Source organism: Miscanthus floridulus, chromosome 6 (assembly GCF_019320115.1).
Source record: "Miscanthus floridulus cultivar M001 chromosome 6, ASM1932011v1, whole genome shotgun sequence".
Taxonomy (NCBI): domain Eukaryota; kingdom Viridiplantae; phylum Streptophyta; class Magnoliopsida; order Poales; family Poaceae; genus Miscanthus; species Miscanthus floridulus.
Genome location: NC_089585.1, coordinates 26,778,557 through 26,792,424, shown reverse-complemented (window position 1 = coordinate 26,792,424; position 13,868 = coordinate 26,778,557). Strand labels below are relative to the sequence as shown.

The 13,868-nt window shown below is 52.2% G+C and overlaps 1 protein-coding gene across 1 annotated transcript; it reads left to right on the top strand.

Annotated features, from left to right (window-relative positions):
- The first annotated feature begins 231 nt into the window (after nt 1-231).
- Nucleotides 232-11,413, top strand: LOC136461913 (uncharacterized). Its single transcript, XM_066461277.1, has 4 exons — nt 232-456; nt 1,322-1,377; nt 7,701-11,020; nt 11,107-11,413. Exon 3 carries the CDS (start codon nt 7,871-7,873, stop codon nt 10,931-10,933), a length of 3,063 nt encoding a protein of 1,020 aa, XP_066317374.1. The 5' UTR covers nt 232-456; nt 1,322-1,377; nt 7,701-7,870; the 3' UTR covers nt 10,934-11,020; nt 11,107-11,413.
- Nucleotides 11,414-13,868: the final 2,455 nt, after the last annotated feature.

The following is a 13,868-nucleotide window of genomic DNA, read 5'->3' as shown; positions in this document are numbered from 1 at the left end:
TTTGGCCGGCACTGCCGACAAATGCACGCTGTGACTGGTGGCACCACACAGAGGTGAACAGGGGTAACAATAGCGTGTAGAATACAAAATAAACCGCAAAAAAAAAAAAAAAAAAATAAAAAAGAGCGAAAATAAAAAAAGAAACCGCAAAGGAGGGGAAACGACAGAGGTGAACAGGGTAACAGTAGCGTGTAGAATAACGGCCGAGGCGGAGGCCCGTGTGCGCTCTCCCGGGCCGAGCAACCCCGCTGGGCCGGCCGTCCGCCGCATTTCCCTTTCGTTCACGGTCGACCCAGCGACCATCTCGCACCCCTCTCACTCTCCGACGATGACTGGTGTGAGTCTCACCCCGCTCTCGCTCTCCGACGACTGGTGAACCTCCGCCGCCGGCGCTGCCCTGCGCCAGGTGGCGAGGCCTTCGTCGGTCTATTCGCCGGCGGGACGAGCACCCACCAGGTATTTCCCATCCCGTCTCTTCCCTTCCTGCTGTGCGAAGCCGAGCACCCAAACCCTAACCTAAAGCTATTTGGCTATTTGATGCCTCCTAACTTCGAACCTTTTGGAAAAATTGTCGGATGTACATGTGTACACCCATGTCCCTTTGGTAGGTCCGCCCCCGCGGGATATGGTAGCGAGTAAATTTTGTTTGCATGTGCTTTTTGGGGCGGGTTTGGTCACCAATGTCTGTTCTTTTGTTTGAAGGTGTTTGGAGCATGGAACAGGTGGTGCTTCCAAACCTAGATTTCATCTTAGTAGCCATGAGTCCATTTCTGGTTTGGTTGGGGTTTCTGTAAGACCCTTGAGGACATCTCTTCTCAGATGGAGGGTGCCTGAGCTTCTGGGGCCACAAGACGTTATTGTGTGCATGCGTAGCTGAATAGTTGGGTGTTTGTGGCTGATTGCAAGAATGTCCATGTATATTTGATAACTAAGGATTGCTTTTTCCGCTGTTGTATATGTTTTGCCTTTCATGCAGACAGAAAGAAGTCTTTCACTCTTTCTAGCCTTTAATCAATACCTAAAGTCCTCTCCATATATATCAAATGAGTGAAAGCTCGTGTTTTTACTCCCCCTCCTCTATTGCCACCAATAGACTTAGTTGCATAAATAAAAAAAGGATTGTACCAAGGGCTACATATCTTTGGCCCAAAAGGACAACAATGTTGCTATATTTTCAATCTCAATTTATAGTAGTCAATCTAATGTTTACATTATGCTGTCTATCCAAAATTGTTTTGTATTTCTTTTATTGTAGAAAGACTCTGTTACGATATATAGCATAGTGAAATTTGAACACATATTGAAGATCACTTTTATGCAGGCAAGCTTCTGCTGCTCTGCATGCAATGATGAACTAGTGATTATTGTTGATAACAGGTAAGTATTCTTTTTGCCATGTTACAGCTATTGTAAGCTTGCACGTGCTCTTTATTCTCTTCTAATTTGTCACCCTGTCTCTGAAGGAAGTCCATATGTGCCCCCTTTACTTTCCATTTTGTCTAATCACACACATACACCCCACAAACTCCATGACCATTTAATGTGTAGGAACCTCAACTTTGCTTTTTATAATGTTAAACTTTAGCACTAGAACTGTCATGTGGGGGAAGACCTACACCAGGAGACGCCGAGCCAGAGACGTGCGCCGGGCAGCAGAACGTGCGGGCGCACGCATGGACGCAGAACGCGCGGTGGTCGCGGGCACGGTGCATGCAACCGAGGATGAAGCGATCAGCGCAAGTGGCTGAAGTTGGAAAGCTATTTTTAGTTATTAAGATATTATTTGCTATCTTTGATTAGTTCCTTGAATTGAGGAGTTTGTTTCCTCCGTTGGTTAGGGCCGATGGCAATATATTCCCTGTAAACCGAAAGATTGAATTAAGAAAGATCAATTACCTGCTCTCCTACCTCTCGCTCTCAAGCCCGATCGGCAGTGAGGGGAATAACCTCCGCATCGGAAGATCACGGCCGGAGATTACGAACTCCGTAGTCGAGGGCCGCCTACCCTAGATCATAAGGCCCTTGACAACCTGGTATCGCGATCCACTCGATCCTCAGCCCCAGCAGCCGCCGCACCTTCATCTTCCACACCAGCCGCCGCCCCTAGCCCACCACCAGCGCCGCCATCCCCAGCCCCATCACCCGCCTCCGCAGCCAACCCAGTCGCCGACATGGCCGAGCCCACGATCGCCGACCTCTTGCAGGCGATCAAGCACATGTCCGCCGAACTCACCTCCCTGAAGGCCGATATGGCGACCATGAAGGACAAGGCCTCGACGGCCGACAGCAGCGAGACTCGCCACCCTGATGGGCCGCGCGACCTCGACCTGCCCCCCCCGGCCCAAGAAGTGGGATTTTCCCCGCTACGACGGCACCACGGATCCGCTGCTCTTCCTCAACAAATTCGAGGCGTACTTCCGTCACCACCGTACCATGGCCGAAGAGCGCGTCGGCATGGCGTCCTACCACCTGGACGACATCGCGCAGACTTGGTACACCCAGCTGCTCGAGGATGAGGGAGCCCCGACGTGGGGGCGCTTCAAGGAACTCGTGAACCTGCGTTTCGGGCCACCCCTGCGTTCGGCCCCGCTCTTCGAACTCTCCGAGTGCCGGCGCACGGGAACAGTGGAGGAATACTCCAACCGCTTCCAGGCGCTCCTGCCGCGCGCGGGTCGGCTCGACGAGTCCCAGCGCGTCCAGCTCTTCACCGGCGGTCTTCTGCCGCCTCTCAGCCACGCCGTCCGCATCCACCATCCGGAGACGCTCGCCGCCGCCATGAGCCTGGCACGCCAGGTGGAGTTGATGGAGCACGATCGGTTGGCGCCACCTCCACCACGAGCCCGGCCGCGTGGGCTGCTACCTGCGCCTGCGCCACGGCTCGCGCTACCCGCGCCCGCGCAGCAGTTGGCGCTGCCTGCCCCACCAGCGGCCGCCCCACAGGGTCGCGACGCGGCCAATCCCACGGCGCCTGACGCCGGAAGCGATGGCCGAACGCCGCCGCCAAGGTCTGTGCTTCAATTGCGACGAGAAATTCACCCGTGGCCACAACAGGTTCTGCCGTCGCCTCTTCTTCGTCGACGGGGTGGAGATCGACGACGTCGCGGTTGAGGGTGACGCGGCGGCCGCCGCCGGGGATACGGAGGCGCCCGTGTTCTCCCTGCATGCCGTCGCCGGCGTGCCCATCGCGGACACGATCCAGCTCCAGGTGACCGTCGGTGACGCCTCCCTCCTCGCCTTGCTGGATGGAGGCTCGACGCACAGCTTCATCGGTGAGGAGGCGGCGAGGCGCGCCGGCCTCCCGATCCAGTCCAGCCCGCGCATGACGGCCATCGTCGCCAATGGCGAACGCGTGGCCTGCCCTGGTGTCATCCGGGACGCGGCGTTCACCATCAACGGCTCCACATTCCACACCGATCTCTTTGTGATGCCCCTCCCAGGTTTTGACGTGGTGCTTGGCACTCGGTGGCTCGGCACGTTGGGTCCCATCGTGTGGGATTTCGCCTCCCGGTCGATGGCGTTCCAGCGAGACGGGCAACGCTTCGCCTGGACGGGCGTGGCCTCAACCGCGACAGCGCAACTGCGCACCCTCGCCGCGGCCAGTGGGACGCTCCTGGATGAGCTCCTGGTCGCATATGAGGACGTCTTCGGTGAACCGACGGGCCTCCCACCTCCACGTGGCCGCGACCACGCCATCGTCCTCAAGCCTGGCTCCGCTCCCGTGGCGGTCCGTCCGTACCGCTACCCAGCGGCGCACAAGGACGAGCTGGAACGCCAGTGCGCCGCAATGATCGAGCAGGGCGTCGTCCGCCGCAGCGACTCGCCCTTCTCCTCGCCGGTCCTGCTCGTCAAGAAGGCCGACGGCTCGTGGCGTTTCTGCGTCGATTACCGCGCCCTCAACGCCCTCACCGTCAAGGACGCGTTCCCGATTCCCGTCGTCGACGAGCTCCACGGCGCCTGCTTCTTCACCAAACTCGATCTGCGGTCGGGGTATCACCAAGTGCGGATGCGGCCCGAGGACGTCCACAAGACCGCCTTCTGTACACACGACGGCCTCTACGAGTTCCTCGTCATGCCGTTCGGGCTGTGCAACGCCCCGGCAACGTTCCAGGCGCTGATGAACGACGTGCTCCGACCGTTTCTGCGACGCTTCGTGCTTGTCTTCTTTGATGACATTTTGATTTACAGTGAGACTTGGACCGACCACCTGCGGCACCTGCGTACCGTCCTCTCCGTGCTCCGTCAGCACCGGCTCTTCGTCAAGCGCAGCAAGTGCACCTTCGGCTCCCCCTCGGTGTCCTACCTCGGCCACGTCATATCCGAGGCGGGCGTCGCCATGGATCCGGCCAAGGTTCAGGCTATCCACGAGTGGCCGGTTCCCCGTTCGGCACGGGCGGTGCGCAGCTTCCTTGGCCTCGCCGGTTACTACCGGAAGTTCGTCCACAACTACGGCATCATCGCCGCCCCGCTGACGGCCCTCACCAAGAAAGACGGGTTCTCCTGGACAGAGGACACCGCCGCTGCCTTCGACGCCCTTAAGGCAGCAGTGACATCGGCACCCGTCCTCGCCATGCCGGACTTCGCCAAGCCGTTCACCGTCGAGTGCGACGCGTCCACCCACGGGTTCGGCGCTGTGCTGGTCCAGGACGGCCACCCCGTGGCGTTCTTCAGCCGGCCCGTCGCGCCGCGTCATCGTGCCCTCGTTGCCTACGAAAGGGAGCTGATCGGCCTGGTGCACGCCGTCCGTCACTGGCGGTCGTACCTCTGGGGCCGGCGCTTCGTCGTCAAGACCGACCACTACTCCCTCAAGTACCTGCTGGACCAGCGCCTCGCCACCATCCCTCAGCATCATTGGGTGGGCAAGCTGCTGGGGTTCGACTTCGCCGTGGAATACAAGCCGGGCGCTGCGAACGCTGTTGCGGACGCCCTGTCACGGCGCGACACGGAGGAGGGCGCCATCTTGGCACTGTCTGCGCCTCGCTTTGACTTCATCGGCAAGCTGCTTGACGCGCAGCGCCAGGACCCGGCGCTCACTGCCCTCCGCGACGAGGTCACCGCCGGCACGCGCACGGGCCCCTGGGCGCTCGTCGACGACCTGCTGCAGTACAACAGCCGGCTGTACATTCCCCCGGCATCGCCCTTAGCTCGGGAGATCATCGAGGCTACACATGGGGACGGGCACGAGGGTGTCCAGCGTACCCTGCACCGCCTCCGGCGCGACTTCCACATCCCCAACATGAAGCAGCTCGTCCAGGACTGGGTGCGCTCCTGCGTAGTGTGCCAACGTTACAAGTCCGAGCACTTGAGCCCGGCCGGCCTCCTGCTGCCCCTGCCGGTGCCCCAGGGCGTCTGGACTGACATCGCTCTAGATTTCGTCGAGGCGCTGCCACGAGTGAGCGGCAAGTCAGTCATCCTGACGGTGGTGGACAGGTTCAGCAAATACTGCCACTTCATCCTGCTGGCGCACCCGTACTCCGCCGAGTCCGTCGCGCAAGCCTTCTTCGCCGAGATCGTTCGTCTCCATGGCGTTCCGCAGTCCATGGTGTCGGACCGCGACCCCATCTTCACCTCGACGTTTTGGCGCGAACTCATGCGGCTGATGGGCACCAAGCTGCACATGACGACGGCATTCCACCCGCAGTCGGATGGGCAGTCCGAGGCGGCTAACCGGGTGATTATTATGTACTTGCGTTGCTTGACAGGGGACCGTCCACGGCAATGGCTGCGCTGGCTCCCATGGGCGGAGTTCATCTTCAACACGGCATACCATCCTCACTTCGGGACACCCCGTTCCGGGTCGTTTATGGCAGGGATCCACCCTCCATCCGCTCCTACGAACCGGGGGACACGCGGGTCGCCGCTGTCGCCAAGAGCATGGAGGAGCGGGCGGAGTTCCTCTCCGACATCCGCTACCGGCTCGAGCAAGCTCAGGCGGTCCAGAAGCTGCACTATGACAGGCACCACCGCCACGTTGCATACCAGGTGGGCAATTGGGCGCTCCTCCGTCTGCGCCAGCGGCCCGCCGCGTCGCTCCCTCAGTCCGGCACGGGCAAGCTGAAGCCCCGCTTCTATGGGCCGTACCGCGTCACCGAGCTCATCAACGACGTGGCCGTCCGCCTGGAGCTACCGGCCGGCGCTCGTCTCCATGACGTGTTCCACATTGGCCTGCTCAAGATGTTCCACAGGCCGCCACCAGGTGCACCACCGGCGCTGCCTCCTCTCCATCACGGCGCCATCGCCCCGGAACCGGAACGTGTTGTTCGGTTTCGTTTGGCGCGAGGCGTGCGCCAGGCCCTTGTTCAGTGGAAGGGCGAGTCTCCGGCTTCGGCAACTTGGGAGGACATCGACGTTCTCCGTGCCAAGTACCCTGCCCTTCAGCTCGAGGACGAGCTGAGTCTCGAGGGGGGGGGAGATGTCATGTGGGGGAAGACCTACACCAGGAGACGCCGAGCCAGAGACGTGCGCCGGGCAGCAGAACGTGCGGGCGCACGCATGGACGCAGAACGCGCGGTGGTCGCGGGGCACGGTGCATGCAACCGAGGATGAAGCGATCAGCGCAAGTGGCTGAAGTTGGAAAGCTATTTTTAGTTATTAAGATATTATTTGCTATCTTTGATTAGTTCCTTGAATTGAGGAGTTTGTTTCCTCCGTTGGTTAGGGCCGATGGCAATATATTCCCTGTAAACCGAAAGATTGAATTAAGAAAGATCAATTACCTGCTCTCCTACCTCTCGCTCTCAAGCCCGATCGGCAGTGAGGGGAATAACCTCCGCATCGGAAGATCACGGCCGGAGATTACGAACTCCGTAGTCGAGGGCCGCCTACCCTAGATCATAAGGCCCTTGACAAGAACCTGCTCGAAATTGTTTAGGACTGTTGTGGTTTTAGAATTTAAATGGGAAAAAAATAACAAGCCACAAAAAATATTGTGAAAAATGTTTGTAAATAAATGATTCGATAAATCTTGAAAAGAGATTTCTGGTGCATGCACACCTCAGCTACAGTGCAAATTTCTTGATGCCAGTCATCACGGATGATGAAGAGATTTCTCATCATTGTTGACAAAGTTTATATGTTTCTTTTTGGAATTTTCTAAAGTCTTTTTTTTTTCATTTTTTTGACTTATTGAATCTTTTATTTGGAACTGCTAGAACGTATAAACTCCAGTTGTTTTTTGTGGGGTTCCCTGTGTCCCAAAACATCTGGAGTGTTTCTTCCGAACAATTTGGAGGTGTTTCAGTATTTGTTCGTCACTTAAATCCAAAAACCGCTGCCATGTCAGCCGAAACCAGTTTTACTGGGCTTAGGGGTCAAAACTAAATGGAATTGAAAGTTGGGATACTCAAACTAAACGTTATTGGAGTTAGGGTCAAAACTAGAGAAACTGGAAACTTGAGGAACCAAATATGGACTTATTCATATGTGCTTATTTGGTGTTATGAGTTCTTACCGCTTCATGCTGGATAACAAGGATGCATTTCTGCCTTTGACTAAAACAGGGGATTTTCATATGGGATTTCGTGTTTGAATTGTGGATGCAGTAGTTTTTCATCACTTTGAATGCTGACAATACTGTAATGTGTAAGAATTTTTTTTTGCTAATTGTAGAATATGACAAAAACTACATTGTTTATTTTGTTGCAGAAAATTACTGTTATGCTGGCATGTTTGTTTTGTTAACTACATTGTTTACTTTGTTGCAGAAACTTGCTGTTGGTTTTTGTTCACATATTACTATGGGCAGTCAAAGATTTCTACAACCTGCATTGCACATCTTATTATTACAGAACTATTCCAGTGGTTACTAACATACCGTGCTAGCCACTCCATAGTCAACATTTCTGCAACAATACCAACTTCACTACTTGTTTACATGGAGTGCAACAGAGATGAGGCTGCTAGAGCGAAAGCTCTGGCAGAAAGAAAAATGATGGACAAGGATTTTGTTGGTGCAAAAAAGATGATTATCAAGGCGCAGCAACTCCTCAAAGAAGTGGATGACATTGACATTCCAAAAATGTTAACTGTTTGTGATGTTCATTGTGCTGCTGGAGCTAAGGTGAATACTGAGATTGATTGGTATGGAATACTGCAAGTACCTGTAAATGCTGATGACGCACTGATAAAGAAGCAGTATCGTAAGCTTGCCCTTTTGCTACACCCTGACAAGAACAAGTTTGGAGGCGCAGAGGCAGCATTCAAATTAGTTGGAGAAGCAAACGTAACTCTTACAGACCGGTCAAAACGTTCTGTGCATGACATGAAAAGAAACACCTTCAGAAGCATTATAACAAGACCCAATCATCAGCCACCAAAAAGACCTGCACCTGCTAGATCTAGTTCTACTCCTGTGAATCTCCATAATATGCATCAGCAACATCAGCATCAAGCCTCAAATCCTACAGGGCCGCAAACAACATTTTGGACTATTTGTCCATCTTGTGGCATGAGGTATCAGTACTACCTCTCAATCTTGAAGAAGGCTTTGCGATGTCAGAATTGTTTGAAACCATTTATCGCACATGATTTGAAGGACCAAGCTATTCCTTCTGGGGCAAATCAGCGATCTGCTGGGGTTTGGAAAAATGCAGGCGCACCACAGAACTCTGCAGGCCCTCAATCAAATGTCACTGGTCAGAAAGGTTGGTCTGCCACTCCAGGAGTTCATGTTAATATCGGTTCTCATCATGCTAATGTAAATACAAAGAGGGAAACTGATGGTAATGCTAGCACAGGTGGGCTGAAAAACAAAATGAAATCTGCCCGGGCCACCAGGAATCCTTCAAAAGCTTCAACTGCTGGATTGAAAAGGGGCAGGAGGGCGGTATTTGAATCTAGTGAGTCTAGCATATCAGAAACCAGCAGCGACAGTGAGGAAGAGATTCTAAAACATGGTCCTGAAAATAGTGCAGGGCCAGATCAACAAACTCGCAGATCTAGCAGGCAGAAGCAAGAAGTTAAGTATAATGAGAATAGTGATGCTGAAGATGATGATAACACGGTTGAGGATGATTTTGTGGATTCTCCTACTTTGAAGAGGTTAAGAAAAAATGGTCTGTTCCATGGTAATCAAAGCAATAAAACAGAAAAGCTGAATGAAGACATCGCTGGCCATAATGGTCCTATAAATGGTGTGAGTAACTGCAGTAACATGAAAGGTACAAAGAATGATGGTATGCCATGCGGAGAGAAGATTTTCAATGGAATTGAACAGATGAAGAGAGAAACGATGCATGCAGGAGAAAATAGTGATGGCAAAGAAAAGGTATTTCATTCTGTCAGCACCAATGGTCCTGTTCTAAACGATGATGATGCTTCAGAAGATCATAAATACACTTTCCCAGATCCTGAATTTTTTGATTTTGATCAACTTCGAGATGTAAGTCAATTTAGAGCCAACCAGATCTGGGCTGTCTATGATGATCAAGGCTGTATGCCTAGATTTTATGCTCGAATCACAAAGGTAAAAGTTAGTCCAAAGTTTATGTTGCATTTTGTTTGGCTGGAGTTTGATCCTGCAAATAAAGCGGAGGAGGCATGGTCTTACAGGGGTCTGCCTGTTGCCTGTGGACACTTTAAGCATGGACAGTCAGAGACAACTAAAGAGACTAGTATGTTCTCTCGGACTATATCTTTTGAGAGAAGCAAGAGAAAAAACTGTTATGTAATATATCCAAGGAATGGTGAAGTTTGGGCCCTTTTTAAGGGATGGGATATTGGTTGGAGCTCAGATGCTGGCAATCACAAAAAGTTGAACCATGAGTATGAAGTTGTTCATGTCCTCTCTGATCTCACCACGAGCACTAGCATTATTGTCATGCCGCTTGTGAAGATAAAAGGCTATGTTAGCTTATTTATGCAGTCTGGAGAGGCAGCTCCATATGTGATACCTCAGGGTGACACACTAAGGTTCTCTCATTGTGTCCCGCATCATTTGATGAGCGGAACTGAAAAACAAGGCATTCCAGAAGGATCTCTTGAACTTGATCCTGCAGCGCTTCCCTTCAACTTGGAAGAGGCTTTTCCTTCTGCTAACGCAGAATGCAGTTCTGTAAGAAGTCAGGACCGTGACTCCAAACATGCTGGGTTTTCCAGTAGAGATCGCAAAGGATCCATGAATGTGGGGCAGGGGCAACGTACAAAATCCGTGAATGCAGGGATCCCTACAAAGACACCAAAGGAAGAGAAAATCAAGCATAACACTCATCTGCCTGAAGTTACAGATGTCGATGACGATGATGATAACATTTGCCAAACAGAGTATGTATGCGCTGAATCAGAATTCTATGATTTTTCAGAAATAAGATTGCATCAAAGGTTTTCACCTGGGCAGATCTGGGCTCTCTATAGTGATGTAGATAAATTTCCCAATTACTATGCATTCATACAGAAAGTTGATCTCAGGAATGATAAAGTACAAGTTAGATGGCTGGATGCCTGTCCTCAAGGAGAAGTGGAGAAAAGATTGTCCCAAGAACGGACCATTGGCATTGGAACCTTTAGGATTTCCAATGTCCACGAGATTATGACTTACACTGGCACAGATGCCTTTTCTCATCGTGTTGAGGCCAGATATACTGGCAGAAAAGGCGAATATGAAATACTTCCTCGTCTTGGTGAGATATGGGCGGTTTACAAAAACTGGGGAGCTGGATGGACTGCACAGGATTTTGAAAAATGTGAATATGAACTGGTGGAGATACTTGGCCATACGGATTCCTCCATACAAGTTCAGCTTCTGAGGAAGGTGGATGGTTATAAGATGGTATTTATGTCATACAGAGCAGAGGGTTCTGTGAAGACAATAAGGAAGGATGAGTACCCCAAGTTCTCTCACCAGATTCCCTGCTTTCATCTCACACATGAAAAAGGTGGCAAGCTTCGAGGCTATTTGGAGCTCGATCCCTTATCACTACCAGAGGCATTTCTCGACTGATTTCGATCTGAAATAAACCTTATCAACAACGAATCTGGAGCCTTCTTGTGATGAAGTTTCTGGAACTGAGGCTCATTGAATGTTAAGGTGCACAATTCAACATTGTTCAAGTGACACTGACATAAGATGTCTGTATTTCAGCATTCGTAGCACTAACCTTCTTATTTCTTAAGGTGGACTACCAATCTGCACAACGAAGGCATTGACTGTTAGACTCTTCACTGGATGGCTGTCCTGCAGCTGCAATTCACAAGGCTAGTAAATCGTTTGTAGTTAGCTTTAGCTGTATCTAGGGTTTAGTTCTGGTGTAAAAACTGCCACTTTTCTTCACTTGTAGTGTACTCTGGTAGTACTGTGTTTAAACTGTGGGATGCATGCCAGCCTGATTAATTATCAGAAGAGTTCTATTGGCCACCCTTCCCTGGAACTGAAACATGAAATCGAGATAAAGCCAGGTCAGGCTGATCGAGCAATGTGTTATGCTTGTGTTGCTTTGCAGGGGACAGGGATGACATCCTCCTGCGGCTTATCATTTCTATTCGCATCTCCCTGTATATAGCATCCAGATTTTGATATGGCCATTTCTTTTCTTGAATTATGTTTATTTGCTACTACAAGTATTAGATGAGTCTCTGTCAAGCCTTTTTGAATTGTGTTACAGAATTGTTATGAGCAGGCATATTAGTTGAATTTACCATTCTGAAACATGAAGAAACGACCAAGCCAGATACAGAAATGTTGGAGGGGAAGGGCTTAATCACGGGAGGGTAAGCAGCAGATGAATCTTATTACTTGATTTCTGATTACAAAACCTTCACTTCAATAGCTGGCCAACAGCCCAACTAATTCTAAAACAACCCTGATCTTAAGGAACTAACGAACTCACAGGATACCCGTATATCTATAAATAAAGTACCAGTATCGTAAGCAACCAACTGAACATCCTGAAGAAACTAAGGGCGCACCACTAGGCGGATTTAGATCCCCTGCAGTCGGCCTCATCGACTGCAGTCGGCAGTCAGCGCATCCCACCATCTGCTCGTATCCAACGGCTTCTAAACTCAGGTAGTAGGCCACACGATATCTAGCCCAACGACCCATCTAAACTCAGTCAGGTTGCTTTCCCTCCGCCGCCGTCATCCTTAAAGATGGCAACGGGGACCCGATCCCCGATTCCCCGCGGGGAATTCCCCTATTAGGGGACGGGGATGGAGTCAAATATGCCCCCACGGGGATCTAAACGGGAAGAAAACGTCCCCCGTCGGGTTTGGCGGGGACGGGTCTGGGGGAGCATTCCCCGTCCCCGATACCCGCATCCCCGCCCCGTTTATATACAGGCTTTGCTCTCTTTCCTGATGGTCCAACCAGCCCACGAAGGCCCAATGTCTTCTGAGTATATATAACAGCAATAACCCTAGTTCTACACCTTTGTGATGATTAATATCCTGCTTCTTGCTATTTAGCTATTTTTAGATTGTGATTCGTGGTGTACTCTAATATTGTGTCGATGAACTCATGTGAATGATGATAAATTAACCTGAATGGTGATGAACAAATGCGGGGACGGGGATCCCCGACGGGGATTTTTCCCCTCGCGGGGACGGGGATGGGGGAGAAATCGTCCCCGTGAGCTTTGGCGGGGACGGGGACGGGGATTTTTTCTCCCCGCGGGGACGGGGATGGAGAGGCAACCTCCGACGGGGAATTCCCCGTTGCCATCTTTAGTCATCCTCGTCAAGCGACCCTGAGCTGCCGCCTTCCTCGTCGACGACGTCGAGCGACGCGAGCTCCGTCGCCTTCATGTTCGGAGCGGACGCCGCGCTCGTGCTGCTGCTCTTCCACTGCCTCCCCGAGTTCGTACAGGGCCACAGGTCCAGCAGGATGGATGGGGCGGTGGCGGGCAGGGGCAGGGCAGGAGCATCAGGACCGCCATGTTCGCCTCCAATGTTGGTTCTCTGATGCTGCCCGTCGTCCGCACGCTGGTCTGGCTCGCCGCTGTCGCAACTGCTGCAGCCGAGTCGACAGTTGATGCCCCTAACATGTAGCAACGACGTCGGGGGGAGCTGCAGGACCTTTCGACGCTCTTGATGACCATGCCGTGCAGTCCTCATCCTCATTCGCATAGCTCTAGAGATTACAAACAGGCTGTGCAGAGAATGGTCGGCGGCGCGGCCAACTGAAATGACAACATCGAAACTCTTTTGCAAACAAGACATGATCATTATGCCAACAATATGTACATTCAGTCATTCACTTGGACAATTCAGTGATCACATTCTCAAATTTCTAGTCACAGTATCACTTTACAGTCTCACAATCCTATCTAACAACTCTGTTCTAAAGTTCCAGCTCTGCTATTTACATTGTTGTGTCTGAACATCTGAACAGCCTGACGAGCAGAACTGCAGAACCACGGCTGCCCTTCCCTTGAAATCTAGAAGCACGTGGAGAAGGATGTAGCGCTGGTGGTGCTGCATCGTGTACCTCCACGCGAGCAGTCGGAGGCGAAGAACAGCGCGGACCACGGAGGAGAGAACTTAGCCATGAGCAGAGGCGCGGCGTTAGACGGCGCGGACCACGGAAGCGAGCACTCAGCAACAAGTGGTGCCGGGGCGTACGGATGCTCGCGTCGGTGGCGCGGTGCTAGACACCGGCGGCGCAGCAGGCGAGTGAACCTAATGTTGGGACTCGACGAGCTATGGAGAGCGTGGGCTGTAGTTGGGCCGGACCAGCAGGGCGTGAGCGCATAAATTGGTGGCCAATGCGCGCAGACGTCCGATCCTGAGTTGACCGCAGAGATGGCGTGACTGCAGAATGCAGTCATTTCACGTGAAGTTAGACGATCTCGTTCCCACTAGGCGCGCGCCGTAGCTCAGCTGGAACTGGAGCCTTTTGGGCAGAACCAGTTTTTGCAGAGCTGGAGCCCGAGCCTATT